Genomic DNA, 27,554 nt, shown 5'->3' on the forward strand with positions numbered 1-27,554 from the left:
GCTGTTTCTAATTACCTCTGGGTGTTGTATGGCTGGTTCTAATTACCTCTGGGTGTTGTATGGCTGGTTCTAATTACCGCTGTATGGCTGTTTCTAATTACCTCTGTGTGTTGTATGGCTGTTTCTAATTACCTCTGGGAGTTGTATGGCTGTTTCTAATTACCGCTGTATGGCTGGTTCTAATTACCTCTGCGTGTTGTATGGCTGGTTCTAATTACCTCGGTGTGTTTTATGGCTGGTTCTAATTACCTCTGGGTGTTGTATGGCTGGTTCTAATTACCGCTGTGTGGCTGTTTCTAATTACCTCTGGGTGTTGTATGGCTGTTTCTAATTACCGCTGTGTGGCTGTTTCTAATTACCGCTGTATGGCTGTTTCTAATTACCTCTGCGTGTTGTATGGCTGTTTCTAATTACCTCTGGGTGTTGTATGGCTGGTTCTAATTACCTCTGGGTGTTGTATGGCTGGTTCTAATTACCGCTGTATGGCTGTTTCTAATTACCTCTGGGAGTTGTATGGCTGTTTCTAATTACCGCTGTATGGCTGGTTCTAATTACCTCTGCGTGTTGTATGGCTGGTTCTAATTACCTCGGGGTGTTTTATGGCTGGTTCTAATTACCTCTGGGTGTTGTATGGCTGGTTCTAATTACCTCTGGGTGTTGTATGGCTGGTTCTAATTACCTCTGGGTGTTGTATGGCTGGTTCTAATTACCTCTGGGTGTTGTATGGCTGTTTCTAATTACCTCTGGGTGTTGTATGGCTGGTTCTAATTACCTCTGGGTGTTGTATGGCTGGTTCTAATTACCTCTGGGTGTTGTATGGCTGTTTCTAAATACCGCTGCGTGTTGTATGGTTGTTTCTAATTACCTCTGGGTGTTGTATGGCTGGTTCTAATTACCTCTGGGTGTTGTATGGCTGGTTCTACTTACCTCTGGGTGTTGTATGGCTGGTTCTAATTACCTCTGGGTGTTGTATGGCTGGTTCTAATTACCTCTGGGTGTTGTATGGCTGTTTCTAATTACCTCTGTATGGCTGTTTCTAATTACCTCTGGGTGTTGTATGGTTGTTTCTAATTACCTCTGGGTGTTGTATGGTTGTTTCTAATTACCCCTGCGTGTTTTATGGCTGGTTCTAATTACCGCTGTATGGCTGTTTCTAATTACCGCTGCGTGTTTTATGGCTGGTTCTAATTACCCCTGCGTGTTTTATGGCTGGTTCTAATTACCGCTGTATGGCTGGTTCTAATTACCTCTGGGTGTTGTATGGCTGGTTCTAATTACCGCTGTATGGCTGGTTCTAATTACCTCTGGGTGTTGTATGGCTGGTTCTAATTACCTATGGGTGTTGTATGGCTGTTTCTAATTACCTCTGGGTGTTGTATGGCTGTTTCTAATTACCTCTGGGTGTTGTATGGCTGTTTCTAATTACCTCTGGGTGTTGTATGGCTGGTTCTAATTACCTATGGGTGTTGTATGGCTGTTTCTAATTACCTCTGGGTGTTGTATGGCTGGTTCTAATTACCTCTGGGTGTTGTATGGCTGGTTCTAATTACCTCTGGGTGTTGTATGGCTGGTTCTAATTACCTCTGGGTGTTGTATGGCTGGTTCTAATTACCTCTGGGTGTTGTATGGCTGGTTCTAATTACCTCTGGGTGTTGTATGGCTGGTTCTAATTACCTCTGGGTGTTGTATGGCTGGTTCTAATTACCTATGGGTGTTGTATGGCTGTTTCTAATTACCTCTGGGTGTTGTATGGCTGTTTCTAATTACCTCTGGGTGTTGTATGGCTGGTTCTAATTACCTCTGGGAGTTGTATGGCTGGTTCTAATTACCTCTGGGTGTTGTATGGCTGGTTCTAATTACCGCTGTATGGCTGTTTCTAATTACCTCTGTGTGTTGTATGGCTGTTTCTAATTACCTCTGGGAGTTGTATGGCTGTTTCTAATTACCGCTGTATGGCTGGTTCTAATTACCTCTGCGTGTTGTATGGCTGGTTCTAATTACCTCGGGGTGTTTTATGGCTGGTTCTAATTACCTCTGGGTGTTGTATGGCTGGTTCTAATTACCTCTGGGTGTTGTATGGCTGGTTCTAATTACCTCTGGGTGTTGTATGGCTGGTTCTAATTACCTCTGGGTGTTGTATGGCTGTTTCTAATTACCTCTGGGTGTTGTATGGCTGGTTCTAATTACCTCTGGGTGTTGTATGGCTGGTTCTAATTACCTCTGGGTGTTGTATGGCTGTTTCTAAATACCGCTGCGTGTTGTATGGTTGTTTCTAATTACCTCTGGGTGTTGTATGGCTGGTTCTAATTACCTCTGGGTGTTGTATGGCTGGTTCTACTTACCTCTGGGTGTTGTATGGCTGGTTCTAATTACCTCTGGGTGTTGTATGGCTGGTTCTAATTACCTCTGGGTGTTGTATGGCTGTTTCTAATTACCTCTGTATGGCTGTTTCTAATTACCTCTGGGTGTTGTATGGTTGTTTCTAATTACCTCTGGGTGTTGTATGGTTGTTTCTAATTACCCCTGCGTGTTTTATGGCTGGTTCTAATTACCGCTGTATGGCTGTTTCTAACTACCGCTGCGTGTTTTATGGCTGGTTCTAATTACCCCTGCGTGTTTTATGGCTGGTTCTAATTACCGCTGTATGGCTGGTTCTAATTACCTCTGGGTGTTGTATGGCTGGTTCTAATTACCTCTGCGTGTTGTATGGCTGGTTCTAATTACCTATGGGTGTTGTATGGCTGTTTCTAATTACCTCTGTATGGCTGTTTCTAATTACCTCTGGGTTTTGTATGGCTGTTTCTAATTACCTCTGGGTGTAGTATGGCTGTTTCTAATTACCTCTGGGTTTTGTATGGCTGTTTCTAATTACCGCTGTATGGCTGTTTCTAATTACCCCTGCGTGTTGTATATCTGTTTCTAATTACCTCTGTATGGCTGGTTCTAATTACCGCTGCGTGTTGTATGGCTGTTTCTAATTACCGCTGTATGGCTGTTTCTAATTACCTCTGGGTGTTGTATGGCTGTTTCTAATTACCGCTGTGTGGCTGTTTCTAATTACCTCTGGGTGTTGTATGGCTGTTTCTAATTACCGCTGTGTGGCTGTTTCTAATTACCTCTGGGTGTTGTATGGCTGTTTCTAATTACCGCTGTGTGGCTGTTTCTAATTACCGCTGTATGGCTGTTTCTAATTACCTCTGCGTGTTGTATGGCTGTTTCTAATTACCTCTGGGTGTTGTATGGCTGGTTCTAATTACCTCTGGGTGTTGTATGGCTGGTTCTAATTACCGCTGTATGGCTGTTTCTAATTACCTCTGTGTGTTGTATGGCTGTTTCTAATTACCTCTGGGAGTTGTATGGCTGTTTCTAATTACCGCTGTATGGCTGGTTCTAATTACCTCTGCGTGTTGTATGGCTGGTTCTAATTACCTCGGGGTGTTTTATGGCTGGTTCTAATTACCTCTGGGTGTTGTATGGCTGGTTCTAATTACCTCTGGGTGTTGTATGGCTGGTTCTAATTACCTCTGGGTGTTGTATGGCTGGTTCTAATTACCTCTGGGTGTTGTATGGCTGTTTCTAATTACCTCTGGGTGTTGTATGGCTGGTTCTAATTACCTCTGGGTGTTGTATGGCTGGTTCTAATTACCTCTGGGTGTTGTATGGCTGTTTCTAAATACCGCTGCGTGTTGTATGGTTGTTTCTAATTACCTCTGGGTGTTGTATGGCTGGTTCTAATTACCTCTGGGTGTTGTATGGCTGGTTCTACTTACCTCTGGGTGTTGTATGGCTGGTTCTAATTACCTCTGGGTGTTGTATGGCTGGTTCTAATTACCTCTGGGTGTTGTATGGCTGTTTCTAATTACCTCTGTATGGCTGTTTCTAATTACCTCTGGGTGTTGTATGGTTGTTTCTAATTACCTCTGGGTGTTGTATGGTTGTTTCTAATTACCCCTGCGTGTTTTATGGCTGGTTCTAATTACCGCTGTATGGCTGTTTCTAATTACCGCTGCGTGTTTTATGGCTGGTTCTAATTACCCCTGCGTGTTTTATGGCTGGTTCTAATTACCGCTGTATGGCTGGTTCTAATTACCTCTGGGTGTTGTATGGCTGGTTCTAATTACCGCTGTATGGCTGGTTCTAATTACCTCTGGGTGTTGTATGGCTGGTTCTAATTACCTATGGGTGTTGTATGGCTGTTTCTAATTACCTCTGGGTGTTGTATGGCTGTTTCTAATTACCTCTGGGTGTTGTATGGCTGGTTCTAATTACCTATGGGTGTTGTATGGCTGTTTCTAATTACCTCTAGGTGTTGTATGGCTGGTTCTAATTACCTCTGGGTGTTGTATGGCTGGTTCTAATTACCTCTGGGTGTTGTATGGCTGGTTCTAATTACCTCTGGGTGTTGTATGGCTGGTTCTAATTACCTCTGGGTGTTGTATGGCTGGTTCTAATTACCTCTGGGTGTTGTATGGCTGGTTCTAATTACCTCTGGGTGCTGTATGGCTGGTTCTAATTACCTCTGGGTGTTGTATGGCTGGTTCTAATTACCTCTGGGTGTTGTATGGCTGGTTCTAATTACCTCTGGGTGTTGTATGGCTGGTTCTAATTACCTCTGGGTGTTGTATATCTGGTTCTAATTACCTCTGGGTGTTGTATGGCTGGTTCTAATTACCGCTGGGTGTTGTATGGCTGGTTCTAATTACCTCTGGGTGCTGTATGGCTGGTTCTAATTACCTCTGGGTGTTGTATGGCTGGTTCTAATTACCTCTGGGTGTTGTATGGCTGTTTCTAATTACCTCTGGGTGTTGTATGGCTGGTTCTAATTACCTCTGGGAGTTGTATGGCTGGTTCTAATTACCTCTGGGTGCTGTATGGCTGGTTCTAATTACCTCTGGGTGTTGTATGGCTGGTTCTAATTACCTCTGGGTGTTGTATGGCTGGTTCTAATTACCTCTGCGTGTTGTATGGCTGGTTCTAATTACCTATGGGTGTTGTATGGCTGGTTCTAATTACCTCTGCGTGTTGTATGGCTGGTTCTAATTACCTATGGGTGTTGTATGGCTGGTTCTAATTACCTATGGGTGTTGTATGGCTGGTTCTAATTACCTATGGGTGTTGTATGGCTGGTTCTAATTACCTCTGGGTGTTGTATGGCTGGTTCTAATTACCTCTGCGTGTTGTATGGCTGGTTCTAATTACCTATGGGTGTTGTATGGCTGGTTCTAATTACCTCTGCGTGTTGTATGGCTGGTTCTAATTACCTATGGGTGTTGTATGGCTGGTTCTAATTACCTCTGCGTGTTGTATGGCTGGTTCTAATTACCTCTGCGTGTTGTATGGCTGGTTCTAATTACCTATGGGTGTTGTATGGCTGGTTCTAATTACCTCTGGGTGTTGTATGGCTGGTTCTAATTACCTATGGGTGTTGTATGGCTGGTTCTAATTACCTATGGGTGTTGTATGGCTGGTTCTAATTACCTATGGGTGTTGTATGGCTGGTTCTAATTACCTCTGCGTGTTGTATGGCTGGTTCTAATTACCCCTGCGTGTTGTATGGCTGGTTCTAATTACCTATGGGTGTTGTATGGCTGGTTCTAATTACCTCTGCGTGTTGTATGGCTGGTTCTAATTACCTCTGGGTGTTGTATGGCTGGTTCTAATTACCTCTGCGTGTTGTATGGCTGGTTCTAATTACCTATGGGTGTTGTATGGCTGGTTCTAATTACCTCTGCGTGTTGTATGGCTGGTTCTAATTACCTATGGGTGTTGTATGGCTGGTTCTAATTACCTCTGCGTGTTGTATGGCTGGTTCTAATTACCTCTGCGTGTTGTATGGCTGGTTCTAATTACCTATGGGTGTTGTATGGCTGGTTCTAATTACCTCTGGGTGTTGTATGGCTGGTTCTAATTACCTATGGGTGTTGTATGGCTGGTTCTAATTACCTATGGGTGTTGTATGGCTGGTTCTAATTACCTATGGGTGTTGTATGGCTGGTTCTAATTACCTCTGCGTGTTGTATGGCTGGTTCTAATTACCCCTGCGTGTTGTATGGCTGGTTCTAATTACCTCTGGGTGTTGTATGGCTGGTTCTAATTACCCCTGCGTGTTGTATGGCTGGTTCTAATTACCTATGGGTGTTGTATGGCTGGTTCTAATTACCTCTGCGTGTTGTATGGCTGGTTCTAATTACCTATGGGTGTTGTATGGCTGGTTCTAATTACCTCTGGGTGTTGTATGGCTGGTTCTAATTACCTCTGCGTGTTGTATGGCTGGTTCTAATTACCTCTGGGTGTTGTATGGCTGGTTCTAATTACCTCTGCGTGTTGTATGGCTGGTTCTAATTACCTATGGGTGTTGTATGGCTGGTTCTAATTACCTCTGCGTGTTGTATGGCTGGTTCTAATTACCTCTGCGTGTTGTATGGCTGGTTCTAATTACCTCTGGGTGTTGTATGGCTGGTTCTAATTACCTCTGCGTGTTGTATGGCTGGTTCTAATTACCTATGGGTGTTGTATGGCTGGTTCTAATTACCTCTGGGTGTTGTATGGCTGGTTCTAATTACCTATGGGTGTTGTATGGCTGGTTCTAATTACCTCTGCGTGTTGTATGGCTGGTTCTAATTACCTATGGGTGTTGTATGGCTGGTTCTAATTACCTCTGCGTGTTGTATGGCTGGTTCTAATTACCGCTGCGTGTTGTATGGCTGGTTCTAATTACCTCTGCGTGTTGTATGGCTGGTTCTAATTACCTCTGCGTGTTGTATGGCTGGTTCTAATTACCTCTGCGTGTTGTATGGCTGGTTCTAATTACCTATGGGTGTTGTATGGCTGGTTCTAATTACCGCTGCATGTTGTATGGCTGGTTCTAATTACCGCTGCGTGTTGTATGGCTGGTTCTAATTACCCCTGCGTGTTGTATGGCTGGTTCTAATTACCGCTGCGTGTTGTATGGCTGGTTCTAATTACCTCTGCGTGTTGTATGGCTGGTTCTAATTACCTATGGGTGTTGTATGGCTGGTTCTAATTACCTCTGGGTGTTGTATGGTTGGTTCTAATTACCTCTGGGTGTTGTATGGTTGGTTCTAATTACCTCTGGGTGTTGTATGGTTGGTTTTAATTACCTCTGGGTGTTGTATGGTTGGTTCTAATTACCTCTGGGTGTTGTATGGTTGGTTCTAATTACCTCTGGGTGTTGTATGGTTGGTTCTAATTACCTCTGGGTGTTGTATGGTTGGTTCTAATTACCTCTGGGTGTTGTATGGTTGGTTCTAATTACCTCTGGGTGTTGTATGGTTGGTTCTAATTACCTCTGCGTGTTGTATGGCTGGTTCTAATTACCTCTGCGTGTTGTATGGCTGGTTCTAATTACCTCTGCGTGTTGTATGGCTGGTTCTAATTACCTATGGGTGTTGTATGGTTGGTTCTAATTACCCCTGGGTGTTGTATGGCTGGTTCTAATTACCTCTGCGTGTTGTATGGCTGGTTCTAATTACCTCTGCGTGTTGTATGGTTGGTTCTAATTACCTCTGGGTGTTGTATGGTTGGTTCTAATTACCTCTGGGTGTTGTATGGTTGGTTCTAATTACCTCTGGGTGTTGTATGGTTGGTTCTAATTACCTCTGGGTGTTGTATGGTTGGTTCTAATTACCCCTGGGTGTTGTATGGCTGGTTCTAATTACCTCTGCGTGTTGTATGGCTGGTTCTAATTACCTCTGCGTGTTGTATGGCTGGTTCTAATTACCTCTGGGTGTTGTATGGCTGTTTCTAATTACCTCTGGGTGTTGTATGGCTGTTTCTAATTACCTCTGGGTGCTGTATGGCTGGTTCTAATTACCCCTGCGTGTTGTATGGCTGGTTCTAATTACCGCTGCGTGTTGTATGGTTTCTTTTAGATCTGGATGTTTCAAGGTTTATTTGTCAAATAAGGAAAACGGTTTATGTTAATTTTGTCAAATCAAATGTTTTTATAAAACCCTTTTTACATCAGCAGATGTCACAAAGTGACATAAAAACCACCCATAAAAAACCAGCTTTCCTTAAGTATTTTAATGATCTCCCCTCCTCACTACCCCACCTCCCTCTATTACTCCACCTCCCTCCTCCCCCTCTTCCTCTATTACCCCACCTCCCTCTATTACCCCACCTCCCTCCTCCCCACCTCCCTCTATTACCCCACCTCCCTCTATTACCCCACCTCCCTCTATTACCCCACCTCCCTCTATTACCCCACCTCCCTCCTCCCCCTCTTCCTCTATTACCCCACCTCCCTCTATTCCCCCCTCTCCCTCTATTACCCCACCTCCCTCCTCCCCCTCTTCCTCTATTACCCCACCTCCCTCTATTACCCCACCTCCCTCTATTCCCCCCTCTCCCTCTATTACCCCACCTCCCTCTATTCCCCCACCTCCTTCTATTCCCCCCCTCTCCCTCTATTCCCCCACCTCCCTCCTCCCCCTCCATCCATCCATTCCCTCCCCACCTCCCTCTCTCTCATGCATCCCCACCTCCCGCTATTCCTCCCTTCTCCATCCATCCATTCCCTCCCCACCTCCCTCTATCCCCCCCTCTCCCTCCTCCCCCTCCATCCATCTCTCTCCACCTCCCTCCTCTCCCTCCATCCATCTCTCCCCACCTCCCTCCTCTCCCTCCATCCATCCCTCCCCACCTCCCTCCTCTCCCTCCATCCATCTCTCCCCACCTCCCTCCTCTCCCTCATCCATCTCTCCCCACCTCCCTCCTCTCCCTCATCCATCTCTCCCCACCTCCCTCCTCTCCCTCCATCCATCTCTCCCCACCTCCCTCCTCTCCCTCCATCCATCTCTCCCCACCTCCCTCCTCTCCCTCCATCCATCTCTCCCCACCTCCCTCCTCTCCCTCCATCCATCTCTCCCCACCTCCCTCCTCTCCCTCCATCCATACCTCCCCACCTCTCTCCCATCCCTCCCCACCTCCCTCCTCTCCATCCATCCCTCCTCTCCCTCCATCCATCATCCCTCCTCTCCCTCCATCCATCCATCCCTCCTCTCCCTCCATCCATTCCCTCATCCCTCCCTCCTCTCCATCCCTCCCTCCTCTCCATCCCTCCCTCCTCTCCCTCCATCCATCCCTCCTCTCCATCCATCCATCCCTCCTCTCCATCCATTATCCCTCCTCTCCCTCCATCCATCATCCCTCCTCTCCATCCATCCATCCCTCCTCTCCCTCCATCCATTCCCTCATCCCTCCCTCCTCTCCATCCCTCCCTCCCTCCTCTCCATCCCTCCCTCCCTCCTCTCCATCCATCCCTCGCTCCTCTCCATCCATCCCTCGTTCCTCTCCATCCATCTATCATCCCTCCTCTCCATCCCTCCTCCATCCATCCCTCCTCTCCCTCCTCCATCCATCCATCCCTCCTCTCCATCCATCCCTTCATCCATCCATTCCCCCCCCCCTTTCATCCTTCCATCCATCCATCTCTCCTAGACTGAAGAGTGGCGTCTGAGTGATGTGAATAAGGACTACAGTGTGTGTTCCTCCTACCCTCCTCTGGTGGCCGTACCTAAAGATGTGGATGACGACACCCTAAGGAAAGCTGCCGCCTTCCGCCACGGTGGACGCTTCCCCGTACTCAGCTACTATCACAAGAAGAACGGCATGGTGAGAGGAGTGCACGGCACCATGGGAAATTGAGTTTACAGTCAATGTAGTTCACCACAGAGAAGTGTTCTCGTCTACCATGTTCATAATTTATGTGGCAGAATGACTTGAGGTCTTTTAGGCTTTTCAAGGTATTAAACCCCAACTGAATTGGTCTATTTGAGTCTGATCTTAAAGGGACATTCCACCCAAAAACTGTCTTTTGGTATTCGCTTCATTAGTCCATTGTTGCAACAAAAAACATTTGCATGTCATCAATCAATATGAGTTGGAATCGGCTAAACTTTGAACATTGAGATATTAAATAAATGATAGAGAAGAAGCCTTGAATAGGAAGAGTGAAAGAGAAAACCCTTTCATAATACAGGAAGAGAGCCGGTGGGATTTGTTTTTGGCGTTTTCCTTCAAGCCTTTTAAAGGTAGTAAAAGTCTAATCTTTCTTTTTGTTCAGTAGCACATACAGTGCCTTGCGAAAGTATTCGGCCCCCTTGAACTTTGCGACCTTTTGCCACATTTCAGGCTTCAAACATAAAGATATAAAACTGTATATTTTTTTTGTGAAGAATCAACAACAAGTGGGACACAATCATGAAGTGGAACGACATTTATTGGATATTTCAAACTTTTTTTAACAAATCAAAAACTGAAAAATTGAGCGTGCAAAATTATTAATTAATAATGAATTAAGTGCAAGGCACTGTATAACATAAATACATTTACATTTTAGTCTCTTAGCAGGCATTTTTATTCAGTGACTTGAGTGAAAAATATAACAACCTAATTAACCAATCAAAACGGTCAATTTCTGTCTTCCTCTGTGGTGTCTGCTTCTTGACCCCTGAGCTCTAATCCCTGATTCTCTCTCTGTCACCAGGTGATGATGCGTTCAGGCCAGCCGCTGACCGGCACCAATGGGCGTCGCTGTAAGGAAGACGAAAAGTTGATCAACGCCACGTTGCGGGCGGGGAAACGCGGCTACATCATCGACACGCGTACCGTCAGCGTGGCGCAGCAGGCCAAGGCACGGGGAGGAGGGTTCGAATCAGAGGCCAACTACCCACAGTGGAGGAGGATTCACAAGGCTATAGAGAGGTGATGGAAGGGTGATAGTGATCAAATCACATTTTTCACATACACATGGTTAGCAGATGTTATTGGTCACATGGTTAGCAGATGTTATAGGTCACATGGTTAGCAGATGTTATTGGTCACATACACAAGATTAGCAGATGTTATTGCGGGTGTAGCTAAATGCTTGTGCTTCTAGTGCCGACCGTGCAGTAATATCTAACAAGTAATCTAACAATTTCCACAACAACGACCCAATACACACAAATCTAAAGGGATGGAATAAGAATATGTACATATAAATATATTGATGAGCGATGGATGGTAAGATACGATAGAAGGTATAAAATACAGTATTATACATATGAGATGAGTAATACAAGTTATATAAACGTTATTAAAGTGGCCAATGATTTCAAGTCTGTAGAAAGGATTCTGCCTACATGTGCTAGTGATGGCTGTTTAACAGTCTGAGGGCCTTGAGATAGAAGCTGTTTAACAGTCTGTGGGCCTTGAGATAGAAGCTGTTGTTCAGTCTGTGGGCCTTGAGATAGAAGCTGTTGTTCAGTCTGTGGGCCTTGAGATAGAAGCTGTTTAACAGTCTCTCGGTCCCAGCTTTGATGCACCTGTACTGACCTCGCCTTCTGGATGGTAACGGGGTGAACAGGCAGTGGCTCGGGTGGTTGATGTCCTTGATTATCTTTTTGGCCTTCCTGTGACAGGTGATGTAGGTGTCCTGTAGGGCAGGTAATTGCACCCGGTGATGTGTTGTGCAGACCGCACCACCCTGATGGAGAGGGGTGAGGTCATGGTGATGGCGAGTTGATGGGGAGGGCGAGGTGAATGAGATGGTCAGGGAGAGGTGATGGGGAGGGAGAGGTGATGGTCAGGGAGAGGTGATGGTCAGGGAGAGGTGATGGTCAGGGAGAGGTGATGGTCAGGGAAAGATGATGGGGAGGGAGAGATGATGGGGAGGGAGAGGTGATGGGCAGGGAGAGGGCGAGGGGAGGGAGAGGTGATGGGGAGGGCGAGGTGAATGAGATGATGGTCAGGGAGAGATGATGGTCAGGGAGAGATGATGGTCAGGGAGAGGTGATTGGGAGGGAGAGGTGATGGGGGAGGGAGAAGTGATGGGGGAGGGAGAAGTGATGGGGGAGGGAGAAGTGATGGGGGAGGGAGAAGTGATGGGGGAGGGAGAAGTGATGGGGGAGGGAGAAGTGATGGTGATGGGGAGGGAGAGGTGATGGGGAGGGTTGATGGAGAGGGAGAAGTGATGGTGATGGAGAGGGAGAGGTGATGGAGAGGTGATGGAGAGGGAGAGGTGATGGAGAGGGAGAGGTGATGGAGAGGTGATGGAGAGGGAGAGGGAGAGTTGATGGGTAGGGAGAGGTGATGGGGAGGTGATGGAGAGGTGATGGGGAGGTGATGGAGAGGGAGAGGTGATGGAGAGGTGATGGGGAGGGAGAGGTGATTGAGAGGTATACAATAAGTGATCTTGTAGAGAATGATAGAGGCCTCTTCTGGCCAAAAACCTGTATTAGCAAAGGCAGCACCATTGAGGACTTTCACCATTGAAGAACTCAACTGAGTGGGACTTCCTATGGGTTACGGAAGGTTCACATAATTCCATCAAGGTCATCAGGAGGGATCAGCCAATGAATTATACTCGTGAACAAACATTCTATAACTGCTGGTGGCAGTAAATCACCAACCTTGTCTTTATATGTCAAACAACTGACTGCTTCAAAACGGAAATCACCTCACTGGCACTGCCCGCGCGCTCCCAGACGGCCTAATGGAAACGATATAGACGAGTTAGCTGACAACGCCACAGAAAAACGATGTGCACGCCTCAATGGGGCAGAAGGCCGTGTGGTTTATGGTTCTGAACGGGCAGATCGCTTGCAACAATGACACAAAGATGCCATGTGGGGAATTGTAGGTGGCTCGTTTTATCTCGTTATTGATACCCTGTCTTGTTTTGACTCAAGTCAAGTTATTTGCTAATAGGCAACAAAAATTTGCTAGCTAGCTAACCAATAACTAACGATGTATTTGAGAGACAAGTTACAAACTCGGATACCTCCTGCGTCTCACAACCTGTTGTTTCAGCCTGCTTTTTCCCAAGTTTTACTTTAGTTTTTATTTATTTACGTGTTAGTGTCAACACATGCTACCAGCTAGCTAGCTAGGTTGCAATGGAGCTCGCTTCGCCTGGAATAGCTAACTAACATTTCCAGCGCTGTAGAAGCTGTGTTTATTACGTTCTTGTCCGGGACAATATTGACAATGCAGACCTCCAATGTGGCAATTGTTTGCTAGCGCAGTATTACAGGAATGAGGTGGCTATCCTTAGCAAGCAAATGTCAATTTTGCTCGAACTTATGGGGAAAATTAATATTGGAACTTTCTACTCCAATGGCTGGACGCCGCTCGGGGCTGATGGATGATGTTTCCCTGCCTTGTCATCTGTCCATATCTGAATGGCCTGTGCTACCTGGAACTAGCCTGCCAAGGAAGTCGTCTCCATCGGCTTCTCCATCTTGTAGTGAAGTAGGTGAAGAAGATTGTTCCAATCAGCGAGGTTCGTTCGGACCTGTGTCTGCGATGGCGGTTCTGACTCCCAACTACACTGACGCCAGCAGCAGCTTTGTCCCCGAGTTCGACTCCTTTCTCTCTCTTTGGATCTGACCTGGCACTGCCTGCTATGGGATGTCTGGACCTATCGCCGGGAGCAACGGGGCGCACTCTATCCTGCTTCTCGTGGGCCCTTGGAAAGGTTCAACGAATTGTGTGAGTGGTAGGAATGGGCGGACTTCTCCGTTCCCTTCTCCAGCTGCTGTATTGGACAGTTCAATGGTGAGAAATGTCTTAGTCCCTGGATCAAAAGCGTTGTGCTATCCAGGAGCATGAGTACAAGACATCAACAAGCTGCTCCCAGACATTATAAACCTGCATCAGGACATCAACAAGCTGCTCCCAAACATTATAAACCTGCATCAGGACATCAACAAGCTGCTCCCAGACATTATAAACCTGCATCAGGACATCAACAAGCTGCTCCCAAACATTATAAACCTGCATCAGGACATCAACAAGCTGCTCCCAAACATTATAAACCTGCATCAGGACATCAACAAGCTGCTCCCAGACATTATAAACCTGCATCAGGACATCAACAAGCTGCTCCCAGACATTATAAACCTGCATCAGGACATCAACAAGCTGCTCCCAAACATTATAAACCTGCATCAGGACATCAACAAGCTGCTCCCAGACATTATAAACCTGCATCAGGACATCAACAAGCTGCTCCCAAACATTATAAACCTGCATCAGGACATCAACAAGCTGCTCCCAGACATTATAAACCTGCATCAGGACATCAACAAGCTGCTCCCAGACATTATAAACCTGCATCAGGACATCAACAAGCTGCTCCCAGACATTATAAACCTGCATCAGGACATCAACAAGCTGCTCCCAAACATTATAAACCTGCATCAGGAAAATTGAGTCTATCGTAGTTCATGTGGGATTCAATGACATTATGAAGGGCAGCTCAGAACACCTGAAGATGGATTTTAAAGAACTGATTGGGTCTCTGCTTGACACCAACAAACACCCCATAATATCTGTCCCTCTGCCCTCACTAAACGTGGCATTGAACAGTTCAACAGACGTTTATCCCTCCATAACTGGCTACCAGACTACTACAGCTCTGTGGGTGAAACATTTACTGACAATGTTGATACCTTCTGGAAACAAAGCTTGTTTTATAAGGAGGATGGGATCCACCAAAATCATTTGGGTTCCTGGATCCTTTCACAGCATTATAAGGAGAATGGGATCCACCCAAATCATCTGGGTTCCTGGATCCTTTCACAGCGTTATAAGGAGGATGGGATCCACCCAAATCACTTGGGTTCCTGGATCCTTTCACAGCGTTATAAGGCTGTGTTGAGACAATGACTTATCAATGACCCAAACCCAGCTCAGTTAATCCCTACCATTGTAACGCAGGTTCCAAGATCCTTTCACAGCATTATAAGGCTGTGTTGAGACAATAACTTATCAGTGACACAAGTCCAGCTCAGTTAATCTCTACCATTGTGTCTCTGAGTTGTCATAATGCTTCAGCAAATGTATATTAACCCAGGGGTGTTGGAAGACACAATGTAAGTAACCTAATTTATGTCCCTCTTATTGCCCTGAATGCCTTTGCTGATCCCACGGCAGTAATCATGTACCTATGAACCAGATGTATACTGTCAGAACTGAGACGGTGTGCCCTAGTAGACAGTCTACTGTCTGCATCTCACTCTGCACTAACATAAATAACATGAACATGTCTACTTATTCTAAGCTTTATGAATCCAGCCAACATGTCAGATTTCAAAAAGGCTTTTTGGCGAAAGCAAGCAATGCTATTATCTGAGGATAGCACCCCAGTAAACAGAGGGCGACACAAAATGCAGAAATAAAAATATAATTCATGCCTTACCTTTGACGAGCTTCTTCTGTTGGCACTCCAATATGTCCCATAAACATCACAAATGGTCCTTTTGTTCGATTAATTCTGTCGATATATATCCAAAATGTCCATTTATTTGGCGCGTTTGATCCAGAAAAAACACCGGTTCCAAGTCGTGCAACATGACTACAAAATGTCTCAAGTTTTTTTTACGTAAATAATCAATAAAATTGAAGACGGGATGAGTGTGTGTTCAATACAGGAGGAAAACAAAGTGGAGCGTGCTTTGACTAGACTGGAGCCTCATTCTGAACAGTGTTACTACTTCATTTCTCAAAGGAAAAACCTCAACCAATTTCTAAAGACTGTTGACATCCAGTGGAAGTGATAGGAACTGCAGGAAAGTCGATTGAGAAATCTGGATTTCCAATGAAAATTCATTTGGAAAGTGACCTAAAATAAAAAACAGAACCGTTTGTCCTCTGGGTTTTGCCAAATAAGTTCTGTTATACTCACAGACATGATTCAAACAATTTTAGAAACTTCAGAGTGTTTCCTATCCACATCTACTGACAATATGCATATCTTAAATTCTGGGTCTGAGTAGCAGGCCGTTTACTTTGGACACGCATTTCATCCGGGACGTGAAAATACTGCCCCCTGTCCCAAAGAAGTTAAGAAACAAGAATACATGAAATCAATAATTTGCTAGTAACAGATGACATTCATATTCCGACTGTCTCTGAAACTCAGTTAGATAACTTATGATGGCTCAGGTTATCAGTCAACCTACCAGGGATTGATGAGGAATTGAAAAATTGTACGGTTGAGAGGGATGAGGCAAAATAATATGTCTATATAGTAAACAAATAGGTCTGACTGCACAACCGATTGGCAAAACATACTGCAAATTGAGAAATCATGTGACTAAACGGAAGAAGAAGAAACTACACTAGGAAACAAAGAAGAATGATAGCAAAAACCTGTGGAGCACCTTAAGTAAAGTTTTGGGCAAAAAGGCAAACTCAGCTCCGTCATCTATTGAATCAGATGGCTCATTCATCACAAAGCCCACTGATATTGCAAACTACCCTAATTATTTTTCTCATTGGCAAGGATTAGCAAATGTATGCATGATATGCCAGCGACAAACGCTGACACTACACATCCAAGTATATCTGACCAAATTATGAAACACAGTTACTGAATACTGAACCCCCAGGTCCAGTATTCTCCAGGACAGCCTGATAAAGCTGGTAGAAGTCTATTATAACCTCTCCTCCCCCCCCCCCCCAAGGTCCAGTATTCTCCAAGAGAGCCTGATAAAGCTGATAGAAGCCTGTAATAACCTCTCCCCTCCCCCCCAGGTCCAGCATCCTCCAGGAGAGCCTGATAAAGCTGGTTGAAGCCTGTAATGACCAGAGCCACAGTATGGACCGCTGGCTCAGTAAACTAGAGGCTTCTAATTGGCAGACTCACGTCAAGGAGATCCTCACTACTGCCTGTCTGGCTGCTCAGTGCATTGACAGGTAGGTAACCTCTATAGCTATCTCTCTATCTATCTCTGTCTCTCTTTAAGTTAAACTCAATAAACTTTTATCCTTGTCGCGTCTGTCTGTCTCAGGGAGGGTGCGTCAGTACTTGTGCATGGGACAGAGGGGACAGACTCGACCCTACAGGTGACGTCTCTGGCTCAGATCATCCTGGACCCAGCCTGCAGGACCATTCAAGGATTCCAAGCTTTAGTGGAGAGAGAGTGGCTGCAGGTAACACACACACACACACACACCCTGAGCCTGAACTACCCCCCCCCCCCCTAATAGCAGGCCTTCTCTCTCTGAAAATTCAATGATGATTTATTGGCATGGGAAACATATGTTGACATTGCCAAACCAGTGAAATAAACAAAAACAACAATTAATGTTTTGTTGTTGAAAAGAACAGTAAACATTACACTCATAAAGGTTTCAAAACAATAGATGTTTCAAGTGTAAAATGATCAGCTGTGTATAGTGTTTTAGCAATGTAGTTGTAGTGTGAATAATAGGGGAAGACAAACAAACACAAACAAATCAATTGGGTCGGCGACTTTCATAGAAGGCCCTTCTAGCCTTGTCTCTTAGATCGCTCACAGCCTTGTGGAAGGTACCTGTGGTGTTGACGTTTAGGCCGAGGTATATATACAGTTGTTTGTGTGCTCTGGGGCAACGGTGTCTCGATAGAATGTGTATGTGTTGTCCTGGCAACTGGACCTTTATTTTTTTTTGGAACTCTCATTATTTTTTGTCTTACTGAGATTTACTGTCGGGGCCCCAGGTCTGTCGGGGCCCCAGGTCTGTCGGGGCCCCAGGTCTGTCGGGGCCCCAGGTCTGTCGGGGCCCCAGGTCTGTCGGGGCCCCAGGTCTGTCGGGGCCCCAGGTCTGTCGGGGCCCCAGGTCTGTCGGGGCCCCAGGTCTGTCGGGGCCCAGGTCTGTCGGGGCCCAGGTCTGTCAGAATATGTGCAAAATATCTAGGTGCTGCTGTAGGACCTCTTTGGTTGGGGACAGAAGCACCAGATTAATCTGCAAACAGGAGACATTTGACTTCAGATTCTAGTAGGGTGAGGCCAGGTGCTGCTGACTGTTCTAGTGCCCTCGCCAATTCAGCCTTATTCTTAAATGGGTGAAGAAAAATAATCCTCATCAATCTACACACAAAACCCCATAAAGACAAAGCGAAAACAGGTTTTTAGAACTTCTGGCAAATTTATATGGAAAAAAAAAAAGACTTCCAACTCAGGAGTGGCTTCGGGACAAGTCTCTGAATGTTCGAGTGTCCTGGCCAGAGCCTGGGCTTGAACCCCATCAAACATCTCTGGAGAAACCTGAAAATAACTGTGCAGCGACTCTCCCCATCCAACCTGACAGAGCTTGAGAAGATCTGCAGAGAAGAATGGGAGAAACTCCCCAAATACAGGTGTGCCAAGCTAGTAGCGTCAAACCCAAGAAGACTCCAGGCTGTAATCGCTGCCAAAGGTGCTTCAACAAAGTACTGAGTAAAGGGTCTGAATACTTATTTAAATGTGATATGTCAGTTTAACTTTTTTATATATTTCTAAAAACCTGTTTTTGCTTTGTCATTATGGGGTATTGTGATGTCATTATGGGGTATTGTGATGTCATTATGGGGTATTGTAATGTCATTATGGGGTATTGTAATGTCATTATGGGGTATTGTGATGTCATTATGGGGTATTGTGATGTCATTATGGGGTATTGTAATGTCATTATGGGGTATTGTGATGTCATTATGGGGTATTGTGATGTCATTATGGGGTATTGTGATGTCATTATGGGGTATTGTAATGTCATTATGGGGTATTGTAATGTCATTATGGGGTATTGTGATGTCATTATGGGGTATTGTAATGTCATTATGGGGTATTGTAATGTCATTATGGGGTATTGTGATGTCATTATGGGGTATTGTAATGTCATTATGGGGTATTGTAATGTCATTATGGGGTACTGTGATGTCATTATGGGGTATTGTGATGTCATTATGGGGTATTGTGATGTCATTATGTGGTATTGTGATGTCATTATGGGGTATTGTGATGTCATTATGGGTTATTGTTTGTCGATTGAGGGAAAAAACGAATCTATTTTAGAATAAGGCTGTAACGTAAGAAAATGTGGAAAAAGTCAAGGGGTCTGAATACTTTCCGAATTCACTGTATTTATGTTGAAGTGGCTGCATCCCTGTCTCACCCCACTGCCTTGTGGAAACACATAATAGCTGAGTTAGAGAATCCAGTGGGTTCTGGTGCTCTCTCTAATAGCTGATTCTAAGTTTAGTAATGTGTTTATTGGTTATATCTCCCTCCTCCCTCCAGGCGGGCCATCCGTTCCAGCAGCGTTGTTCCCAGTCAGCCTACAGTAACAGTAAGCCTCGTTGTGAAGCCCCGGTGTTCCTGCTCTTCCTAGACTGTGTGTGGCAGATCCTCCGCCAGTTCCCCTGCTCCTTCCAGTTCTCGCAACACTTCCTGGTTCTGCTCTTCGAACACACCTACGCCTCGCAGTTCGGGACCTTCATGGGCAACAGCGCCTCCGAGAGGTCTGTCAGAGAATTACATCCTGAGAGTCATACGTTATGTTTAGTTATGGATATACATTGCCTTCAGAAAGTATTCATACACCTTGACTTATTCCACATTTTGTCGTGCTACAGCCTGAATTCAACATGGATTAAATATATTTTGTTTCTCACCCACCAACACACAATACCCCATAAAGACATCACAATACCCCATAAAGACATCACAATACCCCATAATGACATTACAATACCCCATAATGACATCACAATACCCCATAAAGACATCACAATACCCCATAATGACATCACAATACCCCATAATGACATCACAATACCCCATAAAGACATCACAATACCCCATAATGACATCACAATACCCCATAATGACATTACAATACCCCATAATGACATCACAATACCCCATAATGACATCACAATACCCCATAATGACATCACAATACCCCATCATGACATCACAGTACCCCATAATGACATTACAATACCCCATAATGACATCACAATACCCCATAATGACATTACAATACCCCATAATGACATTACAATACCCCATAATGACATCACAATACCCCATAATGACATTACAATACCCCATAATGACATTACAATACCCCATAATGACATTACAATACCCCATAATGACATCACAATACCCCATAAAGACATCACAATACCCCATAATGACATCACAATACCCCATAATGACATTACAATACCCCATAATGACATCACAATACCCCATAATGACATCACAATACCCCATAATGACATTACAATACCCCATAATGACATCACAATACCCCATAATGACATTACAATACCCCATAATGACATTACAATACCCCATAATGACATTACAATACCCCATAATGACATTACAATACCCCATAATGACATTACAATACCCCATAATGACATTACAATACCCCATAATGACAAAGTGAAAACATGTTTTTAGAAATGTTAGCAAATGTATTGAAAATTAAATGCAGAAATATCGAATTTACAGTATAGTATTCACACCCCTGAGTCAATACATGTTAGAATCACCTTTAGCAGATATTATAGCTGTGAGTCTTTCTGGGTAAGTCTCTAAGAGCTTTGCACGCCTGGATTGTTCAGTATTTGCACATTATTATTTAAATAATTATTCAAGCTCTATCAAGTTGGTTGTTGATCATTGCTAGACAGCCATTTTCAAATCTTGCCATAGATTTTCACGCCAATTTAAGTCAAAACTGTAACACGGCCACTCAGGAACGTTCAGTGTAGTCTTGGTAAGCAACTACAGTGTAGATTTTGTCATGAGTTTAAGGTTATTGTCCTGCTGAAAGGTCAATTTGTCTCCTAGTGTCTGTTGGAAAACAGACTGAACCAGGTTTTCCTCTAGGATTTTGCCTGTGCTCAGCTCTATTCCGTTTCTTTGACAAGTATACCCATAACATGATGCAGCCACCACCATGGTTGAAAATATGAAGAGTGATACTCAGTGTTGTATTGGATTTGCCCCAAACATAACACTTTGTATTCAGGACATGAAGTTGCATTTTTTTGCAGTTTTACTTTAGTGCCTTGTTGCAAAAAAATATTTTTATTCTGTACAGGCTTCCTTCTTTCACTCTGTCAATTAGGTTAGTATTGTGGAGTAACTACAATATTGTGGATCCATTCTCAGTTTTCCCCTATCACAGACTTTCAACTCTGTAACTGTTTTAAAGTCACCATTGGCCTCATGGTGAAATCCCTGAGTGGTTTCCTTCCTCTCTGGCAACTGAGTTAGGAAGGACGCCTGTATCATTGTAGTGACTGGGTGTATTGATACACCATCTAAAGTGAAATTAATAACTTCACAAAGGGATATTTAATGTCTGCTTCTTATGTTTACCCATCTACCAATAGGTGCCCTTTGTGAGGCAGTGGAAAACCTCCCTGGTCTTTGTGGTTGAATCTGTGTTTGAAATTCACGGCTCGGCTGAGTGACCTTACGATTGTCTGTATGTGTAGGGGTACAGAAATGAGAGTCATTCAAAAATCATGTTAAACACTATTATCGCACACAGAATGAGTCCATGCAACTTATTATGTGATTCCATAACATAGTGGTTGAATACTTATTGACTCAAAACATTTCAGCTTATCATTTTTTATGATTTTTTTCTAAAAACATAATTCCACTTTGACATTATAGGGTGTTGTGTGTGTGTGTAGGCCAGTGACACACAAAACCATCTACATTTTAATCCATTTTATATTCAGGCTGTAACACAACAACATGTGGAATGAGTCAAAGGGTTTGAATACTTTCTGAAGACCCTGTCGTCCATGATGTTCTCTCTATAGTGCTGAACTTTGGACCAGGGCCCGTACAGTACATGGCCAGTGCTGTTCTTTCCCTTGACTTTTTTAACCTATCAACCTTTTAACCTGCGTGTGACCTCAGACCTGGTCAGCCAATCACACGCAGGTCAGCGTTACCTCAGACCTGGTCAGCCAGTCAGACGCAGGTCAGCGTTATCTCAGACCTGGTCAGCCAATCACACGCAGGTCAGCGTTACCTCAGACCTGGTCAGCCAGTCACACGCAGGTCAGCGTTACCTCAGACCTGGTCAGCCAATCACACGCAGGTCAGCGTTACCTCAGACCTGGTCAGCCAGTCACACGCAGGTCAGCGTTACCTCAGACCTGGTCAGCCAATCACACGCAGGTCAGCGTTACCTCAGACCTGGTCAGCCAGTCACACGCAGATCAGCGTTACCTCAGACCTGGTCAGCCAATCACACGCAGGTCAGCGTTACCTCAGACCTGGTCAGCCAGTCAGATGCAGGTCAGTGTTATCTCAGACCTGGTCAGCCCGTCACACGCAGGTCAGCGTTACCTCAGACCTGGTCAGCCAGAGAGAGAGTGTGTGTTCTACAGGGGAGAATCTCTGTTCACTGCAAGGGACTGGGGATACACAAGTCACTGCTCAAGTTACCCCACTAAGTCAGACACTAATACGGCCTTAAAGAGTCACTAAGTCAGACACTAATACGGCTTTAAAGAGTCGCTGAACATGCCGATTTGCCACGTTGCTCATAAAAATAAAGATTTCAGTGTTGTAGGTGTGTATCCGGTTTAATGATGTTTGTCCCCCCATGAAGCACTGCGTATTTCACATCCTCAAAATCCCAAGAATGAATCTAAGATAATTAATTTTAGTATTTGTTTCCCCAAATATGTCAAATTGCCCAACTAAAACATCGTACTAAGGTGTTTTGGTGCAGCAAATGTACATCGGCAAATCAAAAAAAAATGTATTCTATTTACACTTTGTAGTCAATTTTGACGCTAGAATAACTTTCCTGACTCCTATCAATGCCACATTGGCCATTTTAAAAGGTTTGTTGCTTTTTAAAGGCAGTCCCTCCAAGGTGGGCTGCATCCTAAATGGAACACTATTCCCTTTATATAGTGCACATGTCCTGGTCTGAAGTAGTGCACTATGTAGGGAATAGGGTTCCATAGGGTTCTGGTCTAAAGTAGTGCACTATGTAGGGAATAGGGTTCCATAGGGTTCTGGTCTAAAGTAGTGCACTATATAGGGAATAGGGTTCCATAGGGTTTTGGTCTAAAGTAGTGCACTATATAGGGAATAGGGTTCCATAGGGCTCTGGTCTAAAGTAGTGCACTATATAGGGAATAGGGTTCCATAGGGCTCTGGTCTAAAGTAGTGCACCTATGTAGGGAATAGGGTTCCATAGGGTTATGGTCTAAAGTAGTGCACCTATGTAGGGAATAGGGTTCCATAGGTCTCTGGTCAAAAGTAGTGCACTATATAGGGAATAGGGTGCCATTTGGGATGTAGACCTGTCACTCAGGGCTGCTCCAGCAAACAAGGCCCACTTACCACTCTTACTTACTTGGTTCTTATGTGTGTGTACTTTTGAAAGCCGGGATGGATTACATTTGGGACAGATAGCTCCTAGCTGGTCTCATATTAAATCTCAACTAAAACGTGTAATGAATAATGTGGAAATTGAGCAAGTTGAGATGACTAAACTGCTTGGAGTAACACTAGATTGTAAACTGTCATGGTCAAAACATATTGATGCAGTAGTAGCTAAGATGGGGAGAAGTCTGTCTATAATAAAGCTCTGCTCTGCCTTCTTAACAACACTATCAACAAGGCAGGTCCTACAGGCCCTAGTTTCTACCTTCTTAACAACACTATCAACAAGGCAGGTCCTACAGGACCTAGTTTTGTCTGATCTGGACTACTGGTCAGTCGTTTGGTCAGGTGCCACAACAAAGGGAAATTGCAATTGGCTCAGAACAGGGCAGCACGGCTGGCCCTCAGAACAGGGCAGCAAGGCTGGCCCTTGGATGTACACAGAGAGCTAATATTAATAATATGCATGTCAATCTCTCCTGGCTGAAAGTGGAGGACAGATGGACTTCATTACTGCTGTTCATTTCTTATTGTTCAGAGTAAATAACTCATGGACACTAGAGAAGCTTTAACCAAGTTTAATAGGTTAAAGGTTCTGTAAAGCTGTAATTCAGACAAATACAACGAATAATTTTGCACGCCCAATTTTTCAGTTTTTGATTTGTTAAAAAAGTTTGAAATATCCAATAAATGTCGTTCCACTTCATGATTGTGTCCCACTTGTTGTTGATTCTTCACAAAAAAATACAGTTTTATATCTTTATGTTTGAAGCCTGAAATGTGGCAAAAGGTCGCAAAGTTCAAGGGGGCCGAATACTTTCGCAAGGCACTGTATATACACTGCTCAAAAAAATAAAGGGAACACTAACATAACACATCCTAGATCTGAATGAATGAAATATTCTTATTAAATATTTTTTCGTTACATAGTTGAATGTGCTGACAACAAAATCACACAAAAATTATCAATGGAAATCACATGTATCAACCCATGGAGGTCTGGATTTGGAGTCACACTCAAAATTAAAGTGGAAAACCACACTACAGGCTGATCCAACTTTTGATGTAATGTCCTTAAAACAAGTCAAAATGAGGCTCAGTAGTGCGTGTGGCCTCCACGTGCCTGTATGACTTCCCTACAATGCCTTTGGCATGCTCCTGATGAGGTGGCTAACTGCTGACACACTCCAGCCACATGAGGTCTAGCATTGTCTTGCATTAGGAGGAACCCAGGGCCAACTGCACCAGCATTTGGTCTCACAAGGGGTCTGAGGATCTCATCTCGGTACCTAATGGCAGTCAGGCTACCTCTGGCGAGCACATGGAGGGCTGTGCGGCCCCCCAAAGAAATGCCACCCCACACCATGACTGACCCACCGCCAAACCGGTCATGCTGGAGGATGTTGCAGGCAGCAGAACGTTCTCCACGGCGTCTCCAGACTGTCACATGTTCTCAGTGTGAACCTGCTTTCATCTGTGAAGAGCATAGGGCGCCAATGGCGAATTTGCCAATCTTGGTGTTCTCTGGCAAATGCCAAACGTCCTGCACGGTGTTGGGCTGTAAGCACAACCCCCACCTGTGGACGTCGGGCCCTCATAACACCCTCATGGAGTCTGTTTCTGACTGTTTGAGCAGACACATGCACTTGTGGCCTGCTGGAGGTCATTTTGCAGGGCTTTGGCAGTGCTCCTCCTTGCACAAAGGCGGAGGTAGCGGTCCTGCTGCTGGGTTGTTGCCCTCCTACGGCCTCCTCCACGTCTCCTGATGTACTGGCCTGTCTCCTGGTAGCGCCTCCATGCTCTGGACACTACGCTGACAGACACAGCAAATCTTCTTGCCACAGCTCGCATTGATGTGTCATCCTGGATGAGCTGCACTACCTGAGCCACTTGTGTGGGTTGTAGACTCCGTCTCATGCTACCACTAGAGTGAAAGCACATTCAAAAGTGACCAAAACATCAGCCAGGAAGCATAGGAACTGAGAAGTGGGCTGTGGTCACCACCTGCAGAACCACTCCTTTATTGGGGGTGTCTTGCTAATTGCCTTTAATTTCCACCTGTTGTCTATTCCATTTGCACAACAGCATGTGAAATTTATTGTCAATCAGTGTTGCTTCCTAAGTGGACAGTTTGATTTCACAGAAGTGTGATTGACTTGGAGTTACATTGTGTTGTTTGTGTTCCCTTTATTTCTTTGATCAGTGTATATATATCCCACTGAAGACACTCCTCTCCAATCCGTTCATCTTATGTTCTACAGGAAAAGAGTAACAGGATACTAAACCCTTATTACTCCCTTCAGGGGATCTGACCTGACCTCCTGACCTCAACCCCTCCTTCACCTAATCCACAGATGTCCATCTGTCTCCCCTATGTCAACACGGTGCTCTCCTCCCGTCCACCCAGCACATTCTTTCTACAGATCTCTCTCCTCAATATAGCGTCTGATCTATCATGTCAGATGTAACAGAGTCAGATTCGCGACCTCACTTCCCAGCTTGAAAAGTCTCCACCTATTGAAACGCTTTTTGGCTAAGACGTTGCTAAGTAGGTGGTCACGTGTGTTTTGCAGAGGTCCCGGGTTCTAGCCTCGGTGGGAGCTGGTGCGGGAGGAAGTGGTTCAGCTAATCACAGCACAGGGCTTTAGGGAAACATATGTTAACATTTCCAAAGCAAGTGAAATAGATCAACAATAGTCAAATAAACTCACACAAAAGTTCCATAAGAATCGAAAAGACATTTCAAATGTCATATGTCTGTATACAGTGTTTGTAATGTTGTGCAAATAGTCAAAGGACAAAAAAAGGAAGTTAAATAAACATAAATATGGGTTGTATTTACAATGGTGTTTGTTCTTCACTGGTTGACCTTTTCTCGTGGCAACAGGTCACAAATCTTGCTGCTGTGATGCACACTGTTGAATTTCACCCAGTAGATATGGGAGTTTTATCAAAATTGTATTTGTTTTCTAACTCTTTGTGGGTCTCTGTAATCTGAGAGAAAAATGTCTCTCTATAATGGTCATACATTTGGCAGGACGTGCAGCTCAGTTTCCACCTAATTTTGTGGGCAATGTGCACATAGCCTGTCTTCTCTTGAGAGCCATGTCTGCCTACGGTGGCCTTTCTCAATAGCAAGGCTATACTCACTGAGTCTACATAGTCAAAGCTTTCCTTAAGTTTGGGTGAGTCACAGTGGTCAGGTATTCTTCCACTGTGTACTCTCTGTTTACGGCCAAATAACATTCTAGTTTGCTCTGTTTTTTTGTTAAATCTTTCCAATGTGTCAAGTAATTATATTTTTTGTTTTCTCATGATTTGGTTGGGTCTAATTGTGCTGCTGTCCTGGGGCTCTGTGGGGTCTGTTTGTGTCTGTGAACGGAGCCCCAGGACCAGCTTGCTCGGGACTCTTCTCCAGGTTCATCTCTCTGTAGGTGATGGCTTTGTTGAATTTAACGTCTCCTTTCTGTATTTTGATAATTAGCAGGTATCTGGATGCATTATTTGGTGTTTTGCGTTGTACACAGAGGATATTTGTGCAGAATTCTGCATGCAGAGTTTCAATTTGGTGTTAGTACCATTTTGTGAATTTTTGGTTGGTGAGCTGATCCCAGACCTCACAACCATAAATGGCAATGGGTTCTATAAATGATTCAAGTATTTTTAGCCAGATCCTAATTGGTATGTCTTTTGATTGCATAGAAGGCCCTTCTTGCCTTGTCTCTCAGATCGTTCACAGCTTTGTGGAAGTTACCTCTGGTGTTGATGTTTAGGCCAAGATATGTATAGTTGTTTGTGTGCTCTAGGGCAACAGTGTCTAGATGGAATTTGTATTTGTTGTCCTGGTAACTGGACTTTTTTTTTTTTGGAACACCATTATTTTGATCTTATTGAGATTTACTGTCAGGGCCCAGGTCTGACAGAATCTGTGCAGAAGATCTAGGTGTTGCTTGCTGTAGGCCCTCCTTGGTTTGGGACAGAAGCACCAGATCATCAGCAAACATTAGTAGGTTCAGGCCAGGTGCTGCAGACTTTTCTAGTGCCCTCGCCAATTCGTTGATATATATGTTGAAGAGGGTGGGGCTTAAGCTGCATCCCTGTCTCACGTCCCGGCCCTGTGGAAAGAAATGGATGTTTGTGTACATGGATTTTATCATGGTGTATGTTTTTCCCCCAACACCACTTTCCACCAATTTGTATAACAGACCCTCATGCCAAAGTCAAAAGCTTTTTTGAAATCAACAAGACATTAGAAGACTTGGCCTTTGTTTTGTTTGTGTTTGTTTGTCAATTAGAGTGTGCAGGGTGAATATGTGGTCTGTCGGACGGTAATTTGGTATGAAGCCAATTTGG

The 27,554-nt window shown here is 44.5% G+C and overlaps 1 protein-coding gene across 2 annotated transcripts in view; it reads left to right on the plus strand.

Annotated features, from left to right (window-relative positions):
- Positions 1-27,554, plus strand: part of mtmr9 (myotubularin related protein 9) — a 46,377-nt gene that overhangs the window by 11,594 nt on the left and 7,229 nt on the right. For both annotated transcript variants that reach the window (XM_036984566.2, XM_036984565.2), the window contains exons 5-9: positions 9,463-9,636; positions 10,511-10,728; positions 16,546-16,707; positions 16,803-16,944; positions 19,053-19,273. In XM_036984566.2, coding sequence (XP_036840461.1) covers positions 9,463-9,636; positions 10,511-10,728; positions 16,546-16,707; positions 16,803-16,944; positions 19,053-19,273 — 917 coding nt within the window. The remainder of the gene's footprint in view (positions 1-9,462; positions 9,637-10,510; positions 10,729-16,545; positions 16,708-16,802; positions 16,945-19,052; positions 19,274-27,554) is intronic.

The sequence above is a fragment of the Oncorhynchus mykiss genome, chromosome 8 (assembly GCF_057628025.1).
Source record: "Oncorhynchus mykiss isolate SJ-2025 chromosome 8, ASM5762802v1, whole genome shotgun sequence".
Lineage (NCBI taxonomy): Eukaryota > Metazoa > Chordata > Actinopteri > Salmoniformes > Salmonidae > Oncorhynchus > Oncorhynchus mykiss.